Genomic DNA, 27014 nt, shown 5'->3' on the forward strand with positions numbered 1-27014 from the left:
ATGTTGAGTTGTCTCATTTATGATGATGTTAACTTTAAGTACTAGATGAAGATATCTGTCAAGCCTCTCTGCTATAAAAGGTTACTTTCCTGCCCCTTGCCTTGCAATTAAAAAGTGTTAATTTATGGGAACATTCTTTGAGACTATGTAAACACCCCGCTCCTCATCAAACTTTCAGTTTATTCGTTTAGTTATATCAATATTGGCCCATGGTTTCATATTTTATTCCATGTTATGTATTTTGAGATCCAAATTTTCCCAGATGCAACCAGTGGTTGCCCTTTCATTTCCACGTCCTTATAATTCGTTGAGTATTTCGTTACTTTTGACACAACAAAATATTCCAGGCTCATCTTGTTTCCTGTCCTAGAATTGAATCAACTCTTTATCCAAAGAACCCTCGCTTCTTTTAGTGGGGAATGGCATTTCGAAACCACGATCTGGCCAGTAGGTATGTTCACCTCTATTAGGACATTGCTATTCCTAGGCCTTCTCATGGACAGAGCAAGGGATTTTATGTATGCATAATATAGGTGCGTACATTTACATTTCTGTCCAGAAACTTGACTCCTATTATCCTTAATGTATCAACTTATTTGACCAGTAACCTGTCACTGCTGCCTACTGAACACCCCCACCCTGAATATGGCCTCCCCATCACCCCCAAGCTTTGACACCCTCACCATGGCGCCCTGACACATGAAAGTCCCCTAGTAGGGTTGCCTTGCTGGCCCCATGCAGGCTCTGATCCCTAGTGAGGACTTCTACAGGGGAGCTCCCTCGCTCTGCTCGGACTCTGCTTCACACACCAGGCTGCACCCATCCTGCCCCCCTGCCACACCTTCCTCACCTCTCCTGAGGACTGTCTCCCCATGCCCAGCCACCTCTGCACATGGGAGCCTCCTTGCTGTTCCCAAGTGCTGACGTCCTATGCTCGGTGGCCTTTCTTCTCCCCTTGGATCCTACTCGGTGCACAAGGCACTCCCCTGTGTAGATGTCCTCCTCACTCTGGGTGGTGTCTGACACCCTGCCCATGTCCCTGCCCACTGCACCTCCACCCACCCTGCTGGCAAGGTCACCAACCTTGCTCAGTTCCCTCTAATGTCTTTAGGACTAAATTATTGGTGAAGGAGAAGGACAACTTTAAAATTTTTATAGCCATAGAACCGTTCCTTCAAATGAAATCTTACATGGATCATCAATATATAAAACAGATTCACATGGCATTTTTACACTATGTAATGATTTTGTTAACTTAGATATAGAACATGCTTTTATAAAGCTAATATATGAAAACAATGAGATTGTTAAAAAAATTGTTAACCCTTTTTATTTTGAACTAATTTTAGATTTACAGAAGAGTTGCAAAGATAGTATAGAGAGAAGTATATGCTTTACCCACGGTTGACATCTTATATAACTGGTACATTTTCAAAACTATGAAATAAATATTATTACATACAGTTAACTAAACTGCAGACTTTCTTTAGACTTTACCAGTTTTCTAACAATGTTCTGTTAGAAACAATATACAAGAACCACATTACGTTTAGTCATCATGTCTTCCCAGTTCAAAAGGTTGTTTTAATAACTCCAAAACTGAAATCGGGAGTTTTGGGGGACAGCTGCAGTCTGACATCCACTTCCCATCTAATTTGTGACTATATTAGGTTCGTTCATGTGAGTTTAGGAGTGTCCTGATTCAGACAGATAGGAAAGTACAATTGGAAATGATTATTTCTTCACCAGCTTCCCTGGCCATCCCAGAAGATTTTTCAATTAAACCAGTACAGCAAGGGCTTCACTGTCAGGACTACAAAAGAACACATCAACCCAGAAGCACAATTCACTAATTTGGTAGTTTCCAAAATGTTAGAATTTGTTACATAACGCACTTGTGTGGAGGTGATTTGATGATATATTTATGATATTTAAAATATATTAAAAGTCCTTTTTAAAATAAACATTTGCAGAACTGCTGAGGCACCCCGTTAGGAACTTAGAGTTTGACCACCACTGCTCGAAATACCTTAAAATCTGCATGAATTCAGGCCAGTAGTGAGTAAGCATCCTGGATCCAGTCGCACGGCCCATTAGAACTGGCTTTCCTGGACAGCATGCTGGGGTGATGTCTTTGCTCCGTGTCTGCAGGAGACTCTGCATGACAGGCTGATTTACGGTAGGGATGTTGTTGAGGACGTTGATCACTGTTCCATCACTGAGGGTCATCTTTGTGAGGCACTCTGGGGCAGTCTTTCCTGTCTTAGTCTCAGGAATTGCCATGCCCCTTCTCAGAAGTTGGCTTCTCTTGCTCTCAGGAGCACCATCAGCCAGTGCACCTGCAATAATGCACACGCGTCTCTTCTTTACTGCTGTGGGCTGCAACCAGCTTTACGGCCCAGCTGCGTGTGGTCAGGGCTTGTATGGCACAAGGGCTGGGTTCCTTTGCTTGTCTCATTTTGCAGCTTCTTTCTCACCTCCTTGAAGTTTTTATCTCACTAAATTGCATGGAAGCAGCCAATATCCTTTTTGGAACCAAGGAAGCAATACACAAACAAAGAAATAAATAAGACAATAAATTGGTAGATGGAATAGGAAAGTAGCTAGAAGAGAACTCAGCAACTCCTGAGTGCGTGTTCCCGGCTGTGCTGGTGTTCTTAGGGCCTTTTGTAAACAGTTGTTCAGCGATTCACGTTGGCAGCAAAGCGCTACTCTCCTTGGTTGTCCTTATTACAGCCGACAAGTTAATAGATTGGCACATTTTTTAAGTAGAGTTTGATGTTCATTGTATAAATTAATTGTTCAATATTGAACATTTAAAATTTATAGAAAAGTAGAGAGAAATCACTCACGGTCCTGCCACCTGGAAAGAACTACTGTTGACGTTGTGCCACTCGTGGGGACTTCCAGAGCTGGTAAACCCAGCAGAGACCGTGGGGTTGAGAGCTGTGCAGAGTCTTCTCGTGCTGAGAAACATGGATCTACCTGGGCCTTGTTGGTGCACCTGCCTCAGAGATGTGCCAACCAGCACCTAGCAGAGTTCTTAGTACACAGTCAGTGCTCAACAAAAATTAGATACTAGTTCTTGTTGTCACCATTTAAAGTGAAGCCAGTGGCCATTCTAGCATAGTCCTTAGGTGGTGAATTCTTACTTGAACCAAACTTTCATCAACTCGGACCTCAGCCACGGAGGGGTCATCCCCACCGTGCAGGCAGTTCCAGCCTGGACTCCGGGCAATGGGCCATCTCAGCTTCTCTCTCTTTGGAAACACGTTCCGCTGCGGCTATTTGCAGATTCCCGCCTCCTTATTTTTGTTTCCCCATTGGCCCTACCTTGTCTTCAAGTCACTCACCAGTTTTGCCTCCTTTCTGGGTAAAGGTGGAAAAAAATTTAGTGGAGTAAAGGCCAGATGACACGAGTATCCCCTGTGTGTGAAGAACACAGACAGTGGCACTTGCCATCACAGCTCTGCTCTCACGCTGGCCTTGGCAAATCCGGACAAGCCTTCAGATGGGCACCTAGAGGGCAGGGATACTGTGGTCCTGGTTGTGAGGTCTGAGACTCCTTAGTGTGGAGCTTGACAGAAAACTCTCGGAAGACTCATGGCTTCCTGTTGACATATGCAACGGTTTAGGGGAAAGAAATTCATCTTAGGTAAGTTACCCAGTGTAGTAAGGTATTCGGTGGGAAATAGGAAATGCCTCGACCATTTTCTGCCGCATTTTGTATCTTTTGCCTCTTACTTTGGCCATCTTGGGTAGGACTTCTTCTTCTTTGACCCTTTTCATCTATTCTTGTATTTAGACAGACTGCCTCTCCTTGCGGGAGGGCTGACTGCGCTGGAGCAGGCTTTGAGAAGTGTTTGAAAGGCCCAGCTGTGATGTTGTAAATTAGCATGCTGGCAGGTCCCATCTGTCCAGGTCACATTGTGTGACTGAAGCTGCTCTGTCTTTTGTTGTTGAATTCTTAAGATGGATTCTGGTCTTATCGATGTCATTACCAGTAGAGAGGCCAGAATGCAACCTTTGGAATCTCACCTCCCAGCGTGCTCACTTAGAGGTGAGATGCATCTATTAGCCTCATCTATAAAATGGGGAAAATAAGTCTTCCCACGGGCTGGCCTGAGGAGTGAACGAGATGCTGTTTAAAGTGCCTGGACACGTGGTGGGAGCTCAGTGAGGGTGGCTGCGATGGTGACGGTGCTGCCTTCCCTGCCAAGCGGGCACAGCAGCAGTCAGGCCCTCCTGGGGCTGGAGACAGGTGTTTACCGTCCCTGGCACAGCACTCGGCACAGAGCAGATGCTCGGGTCCTTCTCAGCATCATACAGGAACTGGTTGGCTGCCGTGCCTTCTAGAAGAATGAGTCACCTGGTTATTGATGATTCCAGCATAAATATCGAATCTTCCACCCCCCAACTTCTAACTTGTCTCCTGACCTCCAAATGCACTTTCTCACCAAACCCTCTGCCAGAGGTTGAACACCCCGGGCCCGGTGTCCAGCTCAGTCTCACTGCCCCCTGGATCCCATTCTGCAAGCAGCTCCCAGACTGCTCTTCCACCTCCTGCTCCTGTCCTTGCTTGCCCCGAGCCAGGGATCTTCACATTTTGTCACATGACAGCCACATATATATGGCTGATATATAAATAAGAATGGGGGGTGTGGAATGAGTTGAAATAGGATAAGGAACCCTACCTAATCCCTATCTCAGCATTGACCCTGGGACACACCCCAAAGCCTCCAGGGCTCTGGGGATCAGTTTGAAAGCCACTAGCCTGGACAGCTGAAACTGCCTCCCAAAGGGCTCACCTGACTCCCCACCAACCTCACAGCTCAGTGCTGTCTCTGGAGAAATTCCCAAGCCCTCTGGTTATGTTCTTCCCCTACCTAAACATGTTCAGCCACTGCCTACTCCCTGAGTAATAGACCCTGCTTCTTAGCTTGGCATCACTGCTTGCTGGCTGTATGAGCTTGGGCAAGTTACTTAATCTCTCTGTGGCTCAGTTTCCACATCTGCAAAAAGGGATTGTGGCGAGGTTAAATTCAGTTGTGCATATAAAATACTCAGCTCTGTACCTGGCATGTTATAAGTAAGGGAATCTTAGATGATGATATAATGTTGTTTATATACATATCATACCTTTCTTACTCTATTGTAAACTTAGTGTAGAAAATTTACAATCTTGTGCTTAATATGGGGCCTCTCATGTAAGCATTACTCAGTGAGAACTTTGACAACTATATAGTTTTGCAGAATTGTGGTTTAGGGCGTCTAGACTACCATTTCTCAAAGCATGGGCCAGAGACCACCTGTATCAGAGTAATCCTGAGTGTGTGGGTGCATAGGCCCTATTCCAGGCCCACCGAACTAAGTTTCTAGGGGCAGGGCCCAGGAACCTGCATTCTCGCATAATCCTTAGGGATTCTTTCTGTCCTGCAGAGAACTCCTGATGGGGCTGTAAAACCTTCCTGCCTCTGGTTCTATCCTGGCTCACACAACCTCTCTGCGCCTTGAGAGAAGTGTCATTCCCATCAGCCCATCTGCATCAACATTTAATTTTATTTCAAAATCCTCCTCCTGCCCCATACTGTCATACCATCAGCCCCATGCCAGAAAAAACTGACATCGACCCAAAAAATTCTTGCAAAGTTATTTTTCCTCTGGCTTAAGTCAAAATGTCATTTTTGAGAGATCAGGTCTTTTGAGTGCCCAGGTCTCACTGTTTAACAGTTCACTGGCAAAACAAAAGGCTCTTCATTTTTCGTTCATTTACTTTCACGGTGAGGGCTTATTTTGGTTCCACGGCAGCAACTAATTAATTATTTGCAGTTCTTTTGTATTTTTACCAACACTAGGCCAAATTTACATCGTGGAACAAGCCATCCATACAGTATGTGTCATAATTACTGTTTTGCAATTTCACACCAGCAAAAAATTTATTAAAACTTCACGACTCATTAATAGTAAGTGATCATAATCGCTTAATAGAAAAGGAAACTGTGCTAATGACGCCGGCTTTGATTAACGTATTTGACCTTAAGTCATGAAGTCAAGTGAAATTAATATCGCTGAGTGTTGAACATAAGGTTATTTACAATGCACATCATTTCAATCATCATAAAAGGCAAAGAAACTAGTTTTGAGTTTGACCAGATTTGAAAGCCTTTTAACGCTTCACAACAAATTAAGGGAATGTTAATGAACTCCTACACAATGACAGTTAAGTGACAGGATGTGAGTAGATGCAGAAATGGCTCTTTTCTATGGAGTTCTGGAGCAATGTCATTCAGCTGGCAGGGTAAACACTCGGAGGTGTCACTAGGGTAGAAGCCTGGCTGGAAAGAATTTAGTGTATGACAGTAGGGACTTGGTGATCTTTCGATGACTTCAGCCTCTCCTAACAAAATAAAGGGATGAGGGGATAGAGGCATTGTAACCCAGAAGAATCTGAATTCCATAAGATTATTGTTATATAAGAACCAGCTGTCCCTTTGGACACCATAGGCTCTGTTGTACATCCCAGATGCAGACCCGATGGGGAGAGAGGCAATCTCCATTCCCCAAGAAATCCGAATTTTTCAAGCCTGGACACAGAGAAGAAAGAAAAGCATGTAAATGTCCACGAGGGCAGGGATTGTACCTCTTTGTTTCCCAAAGGTATTACAGTGTCTGTCACATGGTGGCCTCCGTGCGTGTGTGACTGGAGGAGTGAACGCTGGGGGAACCCAGTTCACTGTTCTTCCAAGAACACGTCTGTGAGCGCTCAGACTCCTGCCGAGTGCCCAGCCCAGGTCCCAGAATCACCTCCAGTTTTTATTATCAGTGTCCCCATCAGTTTTTGTTGTCACCCTCTTTATGGCAACAGCTGTCACCAACATAGAAACCTCACGGCAAACCCCCGAGGTAGGTTCTATCATTCGCCCCATTTGACAACTGGGGAAACTGCGGCTCTGAGAGGTCAAGCAACTTTATCTCCAGAGTCTGAACCTTCTCCGTCTGTGTATTGGGGATACGCGAAGGAGCCCGTCCTCTCCTTCGGGAGGTGTCTCTAGCCTTGCTGGGGAGGGGGCTCATGCTCACGGAAGAACTAAGTGGCAACACCAGGCCACCCAGGAGCACCGCTCACAGGAGTGAGGGGCCGTGAGAGCTGCGGGCGCCCCCCAGATGGGGGCTCACTGTAAATCCGAGTGACTCGGAAGGCTTCCCAGAGGGGAGCTGGCAGACGGGTGGATGAACTTGGGAAAAGGGCAGACAGGACGGTTTAGAAGGCAGAGACTAGACCTGTTTATTGGGTGCAAAGGGAAAGTAGGGGAAAATGTAGGGGGCAGCGCTCCTGTCATTTTTGTGTAAGCTCCATGAGAAGACAGACTTGTTCTCTTTCATCCTCCACTGCATCCTTGTACCCAAAGGGTGCTCCGCACAGAGTGGGCATTGACGCCTGTTAGAAAGCCGGGGTGGGGTGCAGGGGAGGTGGAGGGGTCGGTGTCTGTCGTGGGCAGGCTGGTTTGAGATGACTGGTTCTTCTCAGGGAGGCAGGAAATGCTGGAAGTGAGGGAAGTGAGGTCACAGGGAAGGCAGCCCCCAGTCTTGGGCTGTGGGTGCAAGGGAAGCCGGGAGCTGAGGAATGAGCGAGCTCTGCCAAGGGAACGGGACAGCAGGAGCAGAGCAGGGGCCCAGGGGCTGCGCCTTCCTGTGCAGCGGGGCTGGGTGTGAAGACACACAGCAAATCTGGAGTCAGACTCATTGAAATGTCGCCAATGAAATGACCACCCAAATGACAGGGCAGTCCTGTCTCACTCTCAGTAAATCCATAATTAAGAAAAATTCAAACATACACATGGGTTATTCATAGTGCCCGAGGATTAGCAGCTTAACACCTTCATGTCTTTGAAAGACACTGTGATCTTCAGGCAGCTCTTCTGGCACCAGCTGCTGCGGGACAACCCAGAGGCTGCAAAGCCGACCCTCGAATCAGGCTGCCTGGGTTCGAATCCCAGCGTCCCCGCTCACCCATGGGATTTTGCCAAGTTACTTGACCTCTATTTCCCCGAGAGCAAAGTTGAGGCAGCAGCACCTGCCTCCCAGGGCTGGATCCAGCGTGACCCTCGGTGGCACTCAGAAGAGTCAGCAACCGTTGCGGGAGGGGGCCCTGGGGAAACCAGTCTTTGTGTTCAGCTTTGAAGAAATGGAGACCAAGCAGGGACCCAAATAGGAAAAGACTCGATGGTGGGGAAATGTGGGGGACCCAGACCGTGCCTTAGCAGTCTGGGCTTTGCTGGCTCCGTGCTTGTTCTGCAGGTGAAGTGAAGCTGAATGTTGGGGCTCCCTGCTCACCCAGCACCTGGCGGTAACTGGGTGCACCAGGGGCAGACTGGAACCCCCCCTCCACTGCCTTGGTCCCTGCACCTTGGTTTGCAACCTTGGGCCATTTTAGTGTCCAGCGAGGAAGCCACCACCCCAGCCTCTGCTCCACTGGGGGACCCACCAGGGCTGGGCCTGTGAGCAAGCGAGCAGCCAGGAGTGCCATCGCTGGCAGCCCCGGGCGGCGCACCTGAGGTTGGCTACCCACTGAATTACAGCAGGGGGTGTTGCAAGGACATTTAATACCCTATAAAAATTGCCTTGAAAAACTCAGTAAAATAGAAAAGTAGAGTATACTGTACAGGTATACTTTACAAAAGCTGACAGTAAATTAAAATAGTTTGTAATTCCCAAGTGAGGGGGAAGATGGTAGAAAAGGGGACAGGGAGCTGAAGGGGAGGGCACATCGTGGGGGCTGGGGTAAGCCTTAGAATGGGGTGATCAACTAGCTCCCCGCCCGCTGGGAGCGGCCAGGGGCAACCTGGGTGTGAAGGTGCTCTCCAAGCTGTAAGTTGCTCCCACGCTAAGGAGGTGCCATCTGAGTACCCCTCTGAGTATCCAGCCACAAAGATGTTTTGGGAGAAAGAGAACAAGCCACTTGCATCAGAGCGTGGCTGCTCTCCTGTTCTGACAGTGGGTACTCGCCATGGATGGGGCCAGGGATTCGCTCTCAATTGCCTGGAAGGGAAACAAACTCAGGTGACAACAATGTTTTACTAGCACAGGAGCCACATTTTAATCATTGCCTGGTTTGCATTTTCTTCCCAGATTGGGTAATTAATTGTTGAAGACCCTTTCCTAAAGCTGGATTCCCGGGTCTGCTCACTTCAGAGGTAGACGTCCTCTCCTGAAGTGACAAGGGGAAGGGAATGACTCTCGCTGTTGGGTGGGAGTCCTCGAGGTGAGGACGGCTAAGCCACAGTGCTCTCTTCCCGCGAATTGTCAGGTGTGGGCAGGGGTGGGGAGGTCGAGATCTAGGGCAGACAGGGATTAGGGACCCGAAGACGCTCCTGAGCCAGTCACCTTGCCAGGGGTCAGCAGTACACGCCCTGCCCCCACCACCTCCCTTGTCTGCTGTCACTAGGAAAAGGCACAGAAGGTGACAGCTGGAGGGGGGGTCAGAGGAGGGCGGCAGGGCACCCCCAAAGTCAGCGCTGGGTCAAGTGCTTCCTAAGTTGTACAGTACCAGGCCAGCCAGGTTTCTCTGGGCACAGCCCGAGGGTAAATCAGATCTTTAAAACACTTAGGCAGGCTTTTGTCACTTGGTGTTAACTGTGTATGTTGCAACTACTTTAATTGGTTTCAAGTCTGGAATGAGGGACTGAAATGGAAGTGCGACTCCCAGGGGAGCAGTCCTGGCACTCAGATGCCTTGTCATATTTCTTTTTTAATCTGCTGTTCTTTTCCTTGGGCAAGGGAGGTAATCTAATTATCTCCCGAAGACAAACTCATGCTGCAATACGCCGACTTGGGCTGCTCTCAGAATGTGGCCCCAAGCGTGGGTGAAGAGCAATGTGGCGGGGATGTGGGGGTGTCCCTGGGACCCTTCCTGCTCAGAAGCCAGGAGACTTTCTCCCCACAAGGCCCCCAGCAGGAGAATAGTTTAAATGGGCACTGGCATCAGAAAATGGGATTTGAGTCCCACCCTGGCTGTGTGACTTTGCGTCAGTCACTTGCCCTCTCTGAGCCTCAATCTCCTCAGTTGCTAATTCTATCTCGGAGTTGCTGTGAGGGCTGAATGAGACCATGTGCACGGAGCCCACGCATCCCTGGGCTGGGTGTGTGGTGAGCACTCAATTCCGCACAGCTGTTGTTATCACGAGCCCTCTGAGGACACTGTCTGCAGGGTGGGGTTGATCCTTTGATGAGCTGGGCCAGCCTCCCCTTGGGTGGGGAAGGTCCTGCGTGGAGATGACTCACCCTGTGTCACCAACCACAGGGAGGGGAATTATTTTAAAACCCTTCTATGCACACAGTGCACAGCAGGTGCCCGTAAGGTGCCTCTTCCCCAAATTGCAGCGATTAATCTTACAGGAGGTGCTGGGGGGCAGCCGCTCACTGCCTCTCGGGCTGTGCGGGGTTTGCTGGCTGCAGCGGGGAACTCTGGCCCTGGGGGTGCTCTGAGCCAGGGCTGCGGCAGCCTCTTTCTTCTCAAGAGCAGGAGTTAGAGTCTGAGCTGGGTTCTAGAAGTTGCACAGCTTGCCCTTCCTTAATTTTTTATTGTCTAAAAAGTAATTAGTAAAAATAATATATGGACACAGTAAAAACTGTGTATCCAGAGAATATTCATCTATCTATCATCTATATCTTCATCTATTCATTACCTGTTATTTATCTGCATCTATTTATCATCTGTCTGTATCTATCATCTACCTACCATTTATTGAACTATCTATAACTATCTATGTATACCTGTCTAGCATCTATCATTTATCTGTACCTTCACCTACTTATATGTATTGATCTATCAATCTTTCCATATCTATATCTACTTGTCACCTATTTATCGTCTATCAATCATCGTCTGTATCTGTCTGTACCTGTGTATCTACTGTATCTATTTAGCATCTACTGTCTCTCTGTATCTAACATCTACCTACTATCTATCTCTGTCTCTATCTATCATCATCATCTATCTTTCTAAACTGTATACAAGTAAGACCCTATTTTCAATTGTCCTGTACCTCACTTTTTCACTTAATACACTATAGACCACTTTCAGTTTCAGTGGCTAGACATCTACTTTTTTTTTAATAGTTGCATAATATCCCCATGTCTAGGTGCACCGTAAGCTCTTTAACCAGGTCATGGTCGGTGGACACTCGGGCTATTTGGAGTAGTTTGCATCACAAGTGACCCCGCTGTGTAGGTGTCACTGCACGGGTCTCGGTGACCCGGGTAAGAATGCAGGGTCAATGCCTCGCAGTGCAATTGCTGCTCAAAGGGGATGTGGATTTTAAATTCTGATGTAGATTGTCAAACAGTGTTCTAAAAAGATTGTCCCTATTTATACAATCATTCAAATTATTCCCAGGCCTAACGCTCACCTTGTCTTTTAAGCCCAGTGACGTCTTTGTCTCCCGGCTGGGATGGGGAAACCTTCGTGAGGCTGAAACCCGTCAGGGCATCAGCGCTGCCAGTTTATGCGACATTTATGGCTGCGCCGGCTCCCATCTTCCACATCGCTGTTTCTCCTGGATGCTTTATTTATGTCACCAGACACAAGCAGTCTTGTATCTTGTTTCTGTCACAGTTTTTATTCACTTTCTTGGCATTCCTCTCAGGGTTTTATTAGTCATTTCTTGTTCCGGCTCCTAAATTTTCTATCACCTGCATGCTGGGAATTGGCTTCTATCCAGATGATTAGAATAGGAACTGGTGGTGGCCGGAGGACCTTCAAGGTCCCCAGCTCCCTTCCCCATTTCTGTCTGATGATTCTGGGGGTATCCTAGTCATGCCCTGCCCCTCCTGGGCTGACAGCAGGGGCTCATTTTTCTCTGAATGAACTTGGGGATTTCTGCAAAGGCTTCCCTGAGAAGCCCAGAGCCAGGTGAGCTGCTGGGATCTGGGCTTTTGTTGCACCTGGAAAACACCAGGCCCACGTCCAAAGGCTCACAAACTTTTTATCCAAACTAACTTGGGGATTCTTTGGAGTCTGACTGAAATCCTTCTAAACTTGGTCATTGGAAAGCAGGCCCAGGAAGCAAGGCAGTAGGAAAGCCCCACTGAATGAGAAACCACAAAGAAAACAAAATCATGTCATGCAGAATCCTGAGTGAAATACAGGCTTCCGCCTTGCACAGAGCAAGAACTTCTTGCCGCTTCATGAACTGTTGCGTATTGAAACAAACAATAGTGCTGCAATTCACTAATATGTTTTGTGTTTCAATATTCTACCTTAAAAAGTCCTGGTGGTGATAAAGACACCAGAAATGGTAACTTACTGGGAGAAATGGATAAGGTGGTGTCGTATTTTGAGCAGCCACCCTCATGATCCCAATTTAGAAAGATACAATCTGGTCTCGTGTGACATTAAGTGATTCTTCTTGGCCAGGCATTAACCTAGATACTGGAAGTAAGAAAAAAGACCCCATTCTAGTCTTTATCTTTTATCAAAATACTTATTATCTGTAAGTCTCTACAAATCATTCAGTACAAATATGGTGGTAACTAGAGAACCTACCAACCCTACCCTCTAATTTTAAAATTGCATTTTGAGGACATAAAGTGAACATCAGATGTGGCCCCTTCTCTACAACCTGGTTCCTTTTGCTACTCCTTAGTGAGCTGTTAGGTTGGATCTTAAACAGTGGCTCTCAAGCAGGGGTGATTTTTCCCCTGCTCAGGGGGCGCTTGGCAATGTCTAGAGATACTTTTGGTTGCATCTGAGGATGGGGGGGCTACCGAGGGATGCTGCTTAACACCAACAATGTACAGACCTCACATGCCCGTCCCCCCAACAAGTAATGATCTGGCCCCAAATGCCAATTGTACCAAGGTTGAAAAACCAGGATCTAAAAGCATACGTGGTAGCCACACTCAGTCCTTTTGATGTGTTGTCAAAAAATCCCAGTATCTTGACACTGGGGATTTCTATGTATTTGTAGATTTCGAGATTGTTTTCCAATGAATCGGGATAAAAGAAAAAGACACCACAATAATATTTTTTTTAAAAAAGGAAAACAATGTTTATTAGGATATTCTGGGGTGGGGAATGGCCAGAGGGACTATGTACATTCCGTAGTGCTTGAGCAATAGGCTAACAGAAAATTCAAACATCACAAAACCACTTCCAAACTCCAAAGAGCAAAACTTGTACGTCTACGTGTAGATGTTCTTCCACAGGTGTCGGCAATAAAGCCTGCTGCAAAACAGCTGTGTAAGGAAGCCGTGTGGGAATGACCCCAGGCCGATATACAGGTGTCCTCAGGAAAGTAGACACACAAGACAATGAGGGAAATATATCATCTCCTACGAGTGGAAAACACAGTAAACACACCGTATAACACGGAGACCCGAAGGAAAACTGCCCATCTGTAGCCCCCCTGACTGGAGGCTTCTCAACAAAGCTCACTCGCCCCTCACCCCGGTTCTGAGGAGACTGGGTATCCGAACCCCTCGCTCAGGACAGAATTCTACAAATATCCTAAAAATCAGAAGCCTTCTTCTATTCCACACGTATGTAAACCTGCATGAAAGAGAACGAACATAAGCTGAGACGTACCCTCAGGTTAAGAGTAAAAAATGCAACACCATCCAAAAGAACACAAGAAGAAAATCCCACAACCTAAATCTCACACAGCGTCTCAGCAGGAGTTGGATTAAACAGAGAAAATAATTTCAATATCAAGGGATAATGCACACGAGATGGAAAAACTCTTTAAAGCAAACTCCGCGGTGAAGCGTGTTTCCCCCGCTCCCTTGGGGGAGGGAAGGGAGAAGAAGAGAAAGATAGATAATTAGGAGAACTATAAGGCCCTGGATTTGAGGTTTCTGAAACCATTTTTTTTCCAACCCTCTGAGGACAATCAGCTATTTCTGAATCCAGAAAAGCACATCAGAAATGTTTGATGACAGCAAGACCAGGCCAAATAAGGCCGGGCAATCTGCAATTTGGTTGTGCGGTTTCTAGTCTCTGTTTTATTCCCCACACTTCAGAAATGCCTTCAGCTAAAGCTAAAAAACATAAAACCAAATTCCAGATCAAGCATGCGTTGCACGCCAGGAAGATAATGCCGGATCATACAGCCCCGCAGCAGTTGTAACAGAGAGAGAGAGGAGAGAGAGAGAGAGCGAGCGAGCACGTGCACTTTATCGGTGGAGACTCACATGTCAGCACGCTGACAAGGCCCAGAGTAACTTCACCTGTGCCTGTGATGGTCACCCAGCCTGGCCCCAGGTGACTGACCTTTACTGCTTTACTGACTTCTACCAGCCCAGGGGTTCCCATACCCAGGGCACTCACTGGATTTTCCAGTTCTTCTTCCTACTACACTCTGGTCTTACGGTCTGTTATGTCTGGCAGACGTCAGGGTCACTGTGCACATTCAAAGTTTTGCTCCCTTGCATGAGCTCTGCTGACTGTTCGCTTTCCTCAGCTAAAGTAGCTCTGTCTCTTATTCCCACTGCACCGTGGTTGGTGCCTGACAGTTGTGACAGCTCCACAGGTGTGCCTACCTGGCCAAGCTCATGGCCCCCTGCGGCCCAGAGGAGTGGCAGCCTTGAGTCCTCAGCGGGGGCCCTTCGGGCTCAGGCTGAGGGTGGGTGTGTTTGCTGTCCCCGTGATGGAGAGCGGGACTGGCCACTGTGTGCATGTGGACCGGGACTCGCCTCCAGGGAGACCAAGTCTGAAAAAGTTTCATGAACTATTTATAAAGAGAATTTTGAGTCTCTGAAGGACGTCAAGCTAAAGGATTCTGTCAATCTGGAAAGGATGGGTGTTTGCCAACGCTGCTGTCAGAGGGCCCTATATTCTTGAGTGACTTGTGGGGGACTTTCAGCTCCAAATGGTGGCTCATTTGGACACAGTGCTCGTTCCACAATTGTACTGAGTTGATGATCATTTGACTTTGCTTCTCGGGCTACTGATGGAGAGGCTGTCATCCTTGGGACTGGTCTGGGACAGAGAAGTGGCCCACTTTTCTTGCCAGCATCCTGAGGCAAGTTCCAGTGTCAGCAGACCCACTAGCTAATTTTCCCCAAGTCCACCCCATCTGGGTTGTCCTTTCTGGCAGAGGTGGAGCCTGCTGGGACTGGCTGGTCTTGCTTAGGTCTTCCTGGGACAAGTGCTAGTTTTGCATCTCGCAGCAGGGAACATGGTGGGCAGCTTTGAAGCTACTTTGATCTCAATGCTTTCCAAGACTCTTTCTCCCAGCTCACCCTCAATAATCACAGGAGGACCGATTCAGTGTCATTATAGCTCAATGCCAGTAAGACTGTGCGAATAGGTCAGTTGTTGCTGTTGCATACAGAGCAAAAGCCCTTCAATGCCCCACAGCTTTTCATCAAACCAGCGTTTTCTAAGTACCAATGATGGGTCGTGCCTTCTGCCAGGGAAGGCTGGGTGAGCACAAAGAGATGTCACAACTGTGGAAAAAGGTGAAGCTCTCTGGCCAGTCTGCTGGCACCTTCCACAAAACAAAAATGGGGATCGGTAAGAAAGCCCGGCCCGAGACGCAGATAAGAAAATCAGAGCAAACCTTCTCTTGATGCTGGTGCTGGGCTTGGCAGCTGCCCTTGAGCAAAAATAAACTCCCCATGGCAGTGGGACAAGATGCTGATATTGGCACCTGCCAGAGGCAGACAGCCGAAGTCGCAGCTGCGCTGGTCAAATGAGCTTGGAGACCTTAGGGGGCTGAGGCCTCGATGACGATTAGCAGGCTGCGGTTCTCTGCAGGCAGTTTATTGAAATAGGGTTTGTGTGCCTTCCCCTCCCCTCTGGGCTGGGTCTCAGAACAATCAGAGGTGCAGGTGGTGCATCCCACTGAATAAGCACGCTGCCTTGTCTCTGGGAGGCAAGAGAAGCTCATCAGAGAACGAGGGAGCAGCAAAAGGATTCCTGGTGAAGATAATCCTAGAGCTAAGAAGAGGAGCTCAGAAGAGGCTTGGGTAGAGGAATTTCCTGCGTGGAGATTAGCATCACTTTCAGATGGCCTGGCTCCTAAGAGAGGCTTCTAAGTCTTAAAAACAACTACAAGAAGAACGGCCGTCTGATAGCACAAGGATTAATTTCGGTAGAACTAAGTATAGAGCCATTAGGATGAAGAATTGTTGGACAAGGACCCTGTTTAATACTTAGGCAATAAAGAATAAGGTGGAGCTCGAGGCATCGATAATCAACACAGAAGAGAATGGAATCAGCCAATGTCTTATGACAACTGCCCTTGTGAAATGAAATGTCCTACAGAATACACCCCAGGACGGAGGCAGTGGCAAAACCACAGATTTAGGGCCTCTGCAGTGAGAGTATTTTTCAGAGGTACAGTCCTCAGGAAGAATTCTAGACAATAGACTTAAAACACATGGTCAGTTGAGAAGCAAAGCTGCGTCAAAGTCAAGAGGTGTCAGATAGACACATGAGATATCTATCATAGGGATGAGAGAAAAACGTAGCTTTTAAGGGCATCCAACCAAATCCCCAGCTGTTTTATTTTAGAATTTCAAAGAATAGAAATTTCTTCCTCTGTCATCCAGATATTAGCTCTGCCTTCCTTCCTGTGAAGGAACTGTTGCCTAATTCAAGGAACTCTGGCTGTTTTTTTGGAGGTTCCTATTCTGACCAGCAAAGAACATCAGCAAGGAACAGGACTTGTGGCCTTGGGTGCACCTCCATGCACCTTGATTTTACCTCATTTCTCCAAACTCTCCCAGCTTGGAAGGGCCTTGCTGCTGTCACTGTGCCCAGGGCAGTGGTAATTCACTTTTGGTTGTCATTGCTCTCAGGTCTTTCTTGGGAAGACGGGTCTCACATAGTCTCATCTGCTTTATCAAAGAGCAGAAGCAAGAGCAGCAAAGATCACAGAGCATGAATCCAGGAGATCAAGAACAGCCTCGAAAGAGAAATAGAAAATGTGAATCCAGTCAAGCAGCCCTCTCCTGGCCCGCGGTTTATTGATTCAAATAAGTCGTGCATGTCTAACAACATGAATGAAAACTTATTTTCCAAAAGACAGCTCCTCTGGGGCCACTGTTTTGTAAATAATAACAACAGAAAAGCATTTATGCTGGATTCTAAGAAAAGAATTTGCTAATTATATAAACTCCCACTGCTCTTACATCTCTTTTTCCCGGGCACTTTACACTGACTCAGAAATGCTTTCGCTCTCCCACTTCCCCAGCGCGGCAGATGGAGTGCTTGGGAGTGTCTGGTGTAGAGGCGAGGAGGCATGTGGGGATGGGAGGCAGGTGGAAGTGGCCCCTTCTGGAAGCGCGAATGCAAGATAGGAACAGTCTCAACACAGACCACAGCCAAGGCTACGGCAGCTCCGGAGAAGCCCTGTCCTGTACTTACGAACTCAAAGACACAGCTTCTAAGACATCACTTTTTACTACAGGAAAAAGAATCGTTAAAAAAAAAAAATTAAATGGAAACCACACTCTTATTACATTCTGGATACAGTCTGCTATACTTCATGAAAAATAACCTATGTAATTCTCAACTTATACTTTTTTCTATTAGAGGTTTGAAAAAAATCAGGTATGGAAAAATAAATATTCAGTTGGCATTCTGAATTCCCTCTCTATATTGTGCACTTCTTCCTTCATGTGCTCTCTTAAAAAGATACTCAAACATACATTAGTCAAAGATATTCAACATCAAAGTGGATTGATGTGCTTCTAATCAGTCTGGCAGTAATGCCTTTTTTTCTCTTTCTCTCTAAAATAAGTAGGGCATGGCTAGACTTGCTTGATCTGGGAGTCATGGTCTGCATGGACGTCAGTTACTGGTTTTTTTTGTCAAAATCAACTACAGTGGGCTACTTCCTACAAGAGGCCCAAATCTCAGCAGACAGCCTCTGTATTCAGTGGCACCCGAAATGTCCCGATAAAGGACAGGAAGTAGTAAACCATTTTTGCTTTTAAGCACTCCAAGAGGAAGTGAGAGAGGTAAAAGATTTAAGTCATTTGCCTGCTCCAGTCCTGGGGCAAATGCTGGTGTTTTGGGGTCACTATGTTAAACAGAGATCACACTGAATGGCAGAAATCTTGCTTGGCTTGCTTTTGTAAGAATCTCTCTAACTTCATATCCTTGAACAAGATGCTTCCCCTTGTTTATTTAGTCAGCACCTTATTTTCAAATTGAGGATTTGGTAACTCAAATATGCTTTTATCGCTGAAGAAAAATGAGATCTTTGTTGGTGATAGATGAGGCTTTTCAGAATTTAATTTACGTGTTCCATGTCCATGCCTCCTTCAGTGAAGGCTGCCCTTGTTAGCACTAAAAACTCCCATTTCCTCTTTGGTCATCTGAAGCTAATTAGAGCTGCTGTTTACTGCGGACATAATCAATAGCTTGCTACAGTGGATCACATAGAATCAGACCCATACACCATTAGTCAGGTGGAGATACACAGAGATACCTTAATTAAAACAAAATTTGCTCTGTAAGAGATACGCTCTCATAGATGACTGGCATTCCAAATATTTTGACACATTTAATGTGTTTATTCAAAGTTAAAAGTCTTTATGGAACTTTTCACTAATGAGATATACTTGGGTGCTTAGTGAATTTCCCTTGAAAACATTTCGAAGTGAGAAAAGTTGGTACTGAGGATTGTACATTTCTGTTTATTAACACTTAGATATAAACGTACTTCGAACACCAATAGAGCTAAAAGACTACACCTTTATCTTGGATTGCATAGATTCCTGCCCCCTCCCCCCGGAATTTGATTAATCTTACAAGGCAGACGTCAGTGGGCAAAGGGGATCAGTATGAAACGTGTACCACGGGTTTCCTCTGCCACGCCCGTCCCCACGTGGGAAGAAAGCTAATGCTCCCCATACTCTCTTAAGGTAGAATCTCCTCCTTTTTCTTCAGTTTTGGAGAAGCATGGCCACTCGTAAGTGACCATTGTAGATTTTGAATCCCACCATCTAAAGCAGACTTCAAAAGTGCACTTTCGGGTCTATATTCGCTTAAGGAAGAGCACAATGGAAGATGACGTGCAGTTACACAGACAGATGCCGCACGGAGCCCGTCCTGTCCTGTTTCTCTGTGCCAACCAACTCACTCACCAGACCTAATGTTGATCCTCTTGATTCAAAAACCTTTCTTTTTTCGCATTGTCAGTTGCAGTCTGTCACAGAGGACACAGAACAGGATGCAAGCAGATTCCTGACGACCTTCGGACCAAACTGTTTTAAGCAGCGACCAAGACATCACAGTCAGGGATAAAGAAAACCCCTAGGAAAAGAACTGTGTCCCCTGGCATGGATCTGCTTCAAAAAAGAGGGCAACACACCCCTGCCCCATCCCTATCTAAGCTGCCTTTGTCACATAACCTGCAAACCCAGGTGCCAGATGGTGTCAATGGCAAGGGTGCCATTAGACGGCACAGAACATTTACAAGTGGCTGCTGGTCCCCACACAGGTACACATGCTCACATTTCAAGAAATGATAAAAGACGATGCTTGGCTGTTCTGTTTCCTTCAGCCTGTCCACAGTAACGTGATGCAGAGCTTTCTGCTTAAGCACAAGGCTCCTCAGAGTCTGCTTTTGAAGAGCTGTATTTGTGAAGTTAATATTGGAGCTTACACTACTTAGGAGAGAAAAACAAGCTCCATGTATTTTGTATTAAACCATCAGTAAAAAATGAAAACGGTACCATTACTTTCAAAATATAGAAAGCCAATAGTTGAAATCATTTAGTAACAAAATTGTTTTTCTACATATAATCTCAGGTAAGGAGTATTAGAGTGACACTTCAGCTATATTTGACTCTTGTTAATTCAAGGGCTTCACACTCAAGTAAGGCCTAGGAGAGTGTCGTCCAACGATCGAGGTACTGTGAAGTTGCAAACTCATTGTCCCTCTCGAGTTGACTAAAAGATAGATACTATATTTGGATGTGACAGGTGTTTTTTGTTTTGTAGGAGAGTGTAGAACTGTTTACAGTATATAAACATTAGTACGGAAAATGCTAGTACAGATAGAAAGGTGAACATCGGTACAAGTTTGTATCCACAAAGTCTACTCTTGATGAGAACTTTTGCTTTGTGGCAAAAAAGGCTTGGCATCTATGTCAGGCTACAGTTTATGTCATCAGAAATCAAAGCCATTACATGAGATATGGAAGATTCTTTAGAAATACTAACTCCTTCTCTAGCTAGTAAAGGCCAGAATGAAAACTGTTACAATCATCATCATCATCATCATTGTCACCATCATCATCATGAAAAACGTGGCCCCAGTCTGCTTTACAGGCAAATTTACAAACTGTCCCTTTAAAATACAGCATGCCCCAAAGCCTTCCGAGTCCGGAATGTAGCACTGCATCAGGGTTTCCACAGAAGCCCCTAAGGATCACAAGAAGCTTTCTTAAAAACAAAAAAAGTTCCAGTTGGATGGAACTGTTTCTCAGCCGAGCTCCTAAAACTGGAATTTCAGATATACAAGAGGACAGCAAACAGATAACTTGGTTTTTGTCTTTTTACATGTCCATATTGTTTTTTCTTAAATGCAGCTACGATGTTTCTGTCAAAGACAAAGAGAACAGGGCGGACAGAGTGGTTACCACCAGACCCAGCAGTGGGCTCAGACCACAGCTTGGAGGAGCAGCCATCGATTTTGTGGTTATGTGGCTGGAAGGACCAGGGAGACCATTCTTTTCATACTCATGCTGCAAGAAAGAATATTTTCATTATCACCCACTGCACGGATTCATTCCACATGGCATATTTAACTGCACTCGTCTCTCCCACTTCCCACTCGCTGACCCAAGATTTTACCACTGAGACTTCAATTCTCTGACTTGTAGTCTTACGGGAAGGAACCATGAACCTGGGTGAGAACCAGATACTTCTGACAACCTGGCCAAGGCTTACTACTCACTCCTCCATTACGGATTAATAAAATCCACTTGCTGGGGGTGCGATATTTGAGCTCAGGTGTCCCTCCCATTCTTCATCTCTCTCTCCAGGCCCCCCAGTAACTGTGAAACCTGGATCCCTTCTCCTGGGTACCACCAACTGCGAAGGAATGTTTGCTGTCTCTCCATGCCATGGAAGAAGGGCAGGAAGAACCACCTCAGGCAACTTGCCCAGTCAGGTGACAGTTCATGAACAGATGGGTCACAAACAGCATCAGAGACAGGCAGAGAAGGCAGAAGCCCTTCCCTCCACCAGCCAGTTCAATTCTAGATTATATAGGTGAGTAGTGAGAGAGCAAGGAGCTGCCATACTCGTCGGTGGGAGAGCCCAAACCAGAACCCAGGCTTCTGGACCCCCAGCCGGCACAGCTTCCGTCCCCAGGATCGACTCCTCCATCCCCATCAGCAGTGCCTGCTCAGTCCCATAATGCCTCATCCCACTCAAGGAAGTAGGATCCGCACACAGCAGAATTTTCTCCTCACCTGCAAAGTGTGGACAGTAAAGCACCTGCCCTATCTATCTACCCTGGGCTCAGTAGATAGAGAACATCTGGTGAGCAGTGACAGTTTTTATGTATCTGCTCTGAGCCAGATGACTTTACACGACTGTGGCCGCAGAGAGTCTCAGGGCGCTAGAACACGGTATTGGTGCAGGGGCCGGGTTCTGAGCTGAGGATCCCAGGTTCCACGCTTACTGCTAGCTCTGTGAACTGGGATCCGAAGTCTGCACCTCGCTCAGAGGGCAGACAGACATGAAGGACAGCTTCTATTTTTTCTGGACCTGAAACCTTATTTTCTTTGAATCCTTTATATCACACCCTGCCCCAGGGGCCCAAAAGCTATGTCTGTACAAATGCAGGGAGCCCCCACAACTGCCATAACTTACATCAGAAATGCAGAGGTGTGTGCTGCCCGACACGTTGGATTTCAGCTTCTGTGCCTGTGGAGACACAAGAAGAAAAAAGCTCAAACATAACATGGAAGAGTAATGACTGATGCTCCATTAATCAGCCGTCAGGGAAGTTTATGCGGAAGTTATCCGATAAACATGTGAGCCGCAGCTGGGAGCCCGTACATAATTCAAAACTTTCTAGTAGCCACATGATAAAAAGATAACAGGTGAAGTTAATTTTAATACTACATTTAACCCAATATATTACCATTTCAACATGTAACCAATATAAAAAATATTAATGAGATATTTTACAGTCTTTTTTTTAATACTAAGTCTTCAATATCAGTGTGTTTGACGTGGCACATCTCCATTCAGACTTGCCCCATTTCCAAGGCCAGTGGCCATTGTCAGGGCAGCACAGGACGAGCTTACTACAGAAAAACGTTTGAAGTGCTCACTCATTCACACGTCTGGGTGTTAATTTTGAGGAAGTACCTCCTTCTAGGTAAAAATAGCGCAATAAAAATCTCCATTTATTAGTAATATAGAGAGAGATCTCCCTGAACTTGTTTGTTTGTTAATTTGTTAATTTGGTGCTCCAGTCAATACTCACTCACTGAGCACCTACTATGTTCCAGGGCTGGACATGTGGTGGTGAGCAAAAAGGATGTGTGCCATGGGCTTACGGGGCCCCCTTCTAGTGACTGGGGACTCCACTGTCTGGGGACTAAGGCACAGGGCAGGGACCCTTCCGATGGGTACCCGCAAAGGATCGTGCAGGGCATTACAGATCCCCAATCCAGCCGTTTAGGACTGCTTCCAGGGCAGGTGCCAGGGGGCTGGGCTATGAAGGCACGGAGCTCCCTTCATCCCCTCAACTGGAACAACTCTCCACCGGGCTTCTGCCTGAGAATTTCGTTGAAAGAAAGATTATATTGCTCATCTGCAAACTGGATGACTGCTGGTTAAGTGTCACACCTGAATCTGGGAGCACCTGGGCAGCCAGCTCTGTGTGGACGGCACTGGCAAGCTGCCTATTGCAAGACTTTTGCAACTCGTTGAAGACACGCTAGGCTGAAATGAGAGAATACTCACCCAAGGAGTAATTTATGGACCATAATGCTACTTGGGAGGCATCATAATCTTTACTTGTATTTGCATATGCCAGCTGTGAATATGAAATAGAAACCTTTAAACAGGCCTCAGGAATAAGACACTGCGAAGCATCCCCGGGCTGTTCAAAGGTCACTAAATGTTATGTATAAGAAGATCAGAGGAGAAATTGGAAGAGGCATTGAACCTGACTCAAAAGCCTACTTTTAATCTATATTAATGGCAAATCTGGTCCACTGCATTGTTACCTATAGAGAATAATGTGTAGAACTTTACATGTTTTATTTCTGTTCAAGTTTGGAATTGAGCCCAGAAGCCAAAATCACCCTAAAACATCACATTCTGCCTTTTCTAGGCCATAATCTACAAAAGACATAAACCCTTTCTCAGAGCCTTTGCATAACTAATAAGTTTACTAAATTGCACAGGGAAGGCAGCATGACTTCTGGACTGGGACACATTACGCCCTCGAATTGTTTCTGAGCTCTTGGTCACAGCTAAGCTGCACCTTAGTGTCCTAGACCACAGCAGCCTCTGAGAATTCTAAGCGCTGGGCAGGCCTCCTTCCTACTTTGCTCTGTATGATGAGCACCAGCAGGAAGTGTTTTACTCATCGTACACACAATCCGTGGCACTGGCTTGCTCCACTGCAGGAACCTGGTGAAGCACTAGTATAATCCCCCCATTATTAAATGACTGTAAAGGGGCTTTCATCAGTGGGCTAGAAAAGCCCTCCATGTTAACATGTTTTCTTAAGTGGACTCTATATGCATATTAGGTAGGGTAGATTTCTGACCCTCATTAGTCACTGAGGGTTTCACACTGCATAGCGGATTTATAAGCCTTCAACCCAGCAGATATGCACTGGTCTAAGTTCACCAGCTCTTGCTCTCCATCTGGGAATGGCTGGGATAACGTTGCCATCACACAGGAAAATACACTTAGGCCAGCTCCAAGGCTGTGAAGTCTCTGGGCTCTTGTACCCCCAAAGTGGGTATCCCCTTGGCCTGTAAGGAAACGGTCAAATTCTAGCCCTGTAGACCCAAGGGCTGGACTAAAACTGGACGCAGCAGCCCCCAAGCCCATCTTGCCTGGAGGACCATTCTGGTTGGTATAACTGGATGAACTGCTGAGTCCAAGTAAGAATGTGCAGCCAGGCCCCTGCAGAGGCTCTGGGACACACCTTCTCTCCTGCTAGACACCTGCCCAACCCACAGAACCACTCAGCCCTCCAGAGGCTAGCAGTCCACATGTGGGCTTCGAAATTCTCTGTTTACACAGCATGTTTCCTAACAAGCAGTCTGGGCACCTGGGGAAGCCGCCAGGACTGCAGAAACAGAACAGAGAAGCCCTGGAGTTCTACCTGAGCCTAGCACAGGCCACCGTAAACCTGTGAGTCTGATGAGAAGGTGAAGGGCAAATGTTACCTGTTACTGGAATGGCAGATGGCACAGGGGTAACAGAATCAAAGGATTGTACAGAGATGTGAGATCCTTTTAAATCTCTCACCAAACCAGATGCAGGCCAGAGTGAGTCTGCTGCCTAGACTGGTCGTAGTCAACAATGGACAAATCCCTCTCACAGTATGCGGGCTGCAGACGGAGAGCAGGAACTGGGAGCTGGAGAGCAGACCACGTGTGTCCTGCTGGCTGCATGCTTAGGAGTCCTGCAGGCAGTGTGAACCCCCAGGGCCCACCGAGGGTCAGAAACCTACCTACACGGACCCACAGTCCACTTAAGAAAATCTGGGTCTTAAAACCCACTTTAGAAGCCTGAGAAACCTGCTATTTCTACATTTTAAAGGCTTTTATCCTGAGCATTTTTGAAAACATCATCAAGCTATCACTGTCTTGCTAGTCAGGTATGATAAATGCAAATAGATAAAATTACAGGGCGTCCCCTGCTTTCAGCTATTGCAAAGAGTACTTACACACTTTAAACGCTGTCTCAGTTGCTGAAAATTGGGACAGTCCCAGGAGAATTAAAAGGAAGAAAAAGAAACAACAACTTCTGAGACTTTGGAAGGTTTAAGGAAAGCTAGAAACTAGAAGAGCACCTTTTATCCCTGAGTTATAAACCAGTAAAACCAAGGGTATTATAATGGAAGCATTGGCGTGGTGCTCCTCTGTGAGCTCGGCAGTATTGCTAATTATGGGTTATGCAGGGACCCAACACAGAGCTTAGCCAGCCTGTACCTACCTAGACACCAAACTTTACAGTTCATGGTTTTAAAATATGATATGTCTTTTAAAAAGAGATAAAGAAAAGAAGAGGATATATTTTATTTTTCTAAAAGTCAATTTGAACCATTGCTATGTTATATTGAAAAATGAATTATTTAATCTCTTTTATGAAAGAGTGTTTCCTAACGTCTAATTTATAGTCATAGAGTTTGGGGAAAACTGCCTGACGCTGAGTTGGGGGAAAGACTCTGCCACCAAAACATTGCACCTTGAGGTTTTCGTCTTGAGAATGGGACAATGAAAAGCCCATTCTCTAGCCCACTAGAGAAGCCTATCCCCAAACTGGGAGCCTTCCCCACTTTCTAGAAAACCAGGGAAACTTGTTCTTTACCCAATTCATAAGCCTTGTCCCTCCAGCAGCTGTTGCTCCGCTGTTATAAAATTGTCACTGGCTGTAATCCACAAGTCCAGGCACGTTGCATGAAAGAATTTCCAGGGCACTGTAATTGCGAGGCCAGACCTCGCCAGTCCCTGGCACCAGAGGGTTAATAAATGCATTAGATGCTGTTAACCTCTGTTACCTGGAGTCAGAGTGGTGGCTCTCCTGCTTTTTACCCCAGTGATTAGCATTTGGAAAGCCTGCCTTGGTGCCAACAGCCTTCCTGTGCAGGACACAGATGCACACATCATTTACAGCTCTCGGTCGAGTCCCCACACGAGATCTGCCCACAGTAGGCTCTCCCCGAACTTCTGGGGCAGGTCAGGCTTGCGAGCAGCATGCTCGCTCTGATTATGGAAGTGGGGACTTAAAAGTGTACCCACTTGGAGCCTGGCCTTTGCTGCCCCAGGACTCCATTTCTGTAGAGAAGCCAGTGTTTAATGTCGGGTTTTTAGGCAGCTGTCAGCCAGCAGGGCATGGAACATTTCTCCGCTCTCCTCCGTGCATAAGAAAAGCCAGTTTCTGCTCTACCTCCAGAAAATAAAACCAGAGGAAGTTGCCCAATCCAATAGCAACAGACTGTCCAGGCTGCAGCCAAATAGTCATAATTAATGATGCTCTGGTTCTTTTCTCCCTTGCTTTACTGATTAGAGAGATTTGCTATATTAGGAACCTGTTTGCTTAATGACAGAATACAAGCAATAAACAGAGAAATACACAGACTGTAAAATGCAATCAACTTTGCTCTCCAGCACTAAGTACCTAGCTGCATCTATCACACTTGTCAATAGCCGTTTATTAGCAGATGAGTCTCTTCTGCAGCATAAACTGGACCTTTGCTAGGGAAAACCATTGCATGACTTCTTCCCAGAATAGTCCAGAAGCAAAAGAACTCAAAGTCTTTTCTCAATTTAAATCTATATATCTTACGTTTCCTTGTAGGACGAAACATAAGAAGAAGAATGTGCACCTAATCCCGAAGGACAACTGAGCAGAGGAACGTGCTCCAGAGTGTACATTTTTCACATTGTATTATTAATCAAACAGACTCACCTGATTATAGACTTTTACGGGTAGCACTTACTATATAACAATTTTATTGTGTACTTAATCCATATTTGCCCAAATTAATTTCTGCACATAAAAAGAAGACAGCACAAAGCAGCTCCTTGGTAGTGAATCCAAGCTAACTAATGGACTGTCCAGGGATTTGTTGCCTTATATTCTTTTTCAGCTTTTCAGATTTTGCCCACTAGCTTTTGGGGGAGCTGGGAGAGGTTTTATTGCTGGTCTGGTCACAAGCAGTTGGCCAGCTGTTCTAAAATCCCTGCCACTGTCTATTTTGAAACTTAACTTCCTGGAGATTTGCTTTTCCTGCAAACTTGGGAGCAACCACTTGCAACCCCTGGTCTGAATAATGTGCAGTTAAGTC

General features: G+C 46.3%; 1 protein-coding gene across 2 annotated transcripts in view; it reads right to left on the minus strand.

The window, feature by feature from the left end:
• Positions 1 to 20547: 20547 nt before the first annotated feature.
• GFRA1 (GDNF family receptor alpha 1) overlaps positions 20548 to 27014 on the minus strand; it is a 188803-nt gene continuing 182336 nt past the window's right edge. For both annotated transcript variants that reach the window (XM_069460644.1, XM_069460645.1), the window contains 2 exons: positions 21839 to 21892; positions 20548 to 20703 (listed from right to left, as the gene is read on the minus strand). In XM_069460644.1, the coding sequence (XP_069316745.1) occupies positions 20548 to 20703; positions 21839 to 21892 (210 nt within the window). The remainder of the gene's footprint in view (positions 20704 to 21838; positions 21893 to 27014) is intronic.

Source organism: Eulemur rufifrons, chromosome 28, assembly GCF_041146395.1.
Source record: "Eulemur rufifrons isolate Redbay chromosome 28, OSU_ERuf_1, whole genome shotgun sequence".
Classification (NCBI taxonomy): domain Eukaryota; kingdom Metazoa; phylum Chordata; class Mammalia; order Primates; family Lemuridae; genus Eulemur; species Eulemur rufifrons.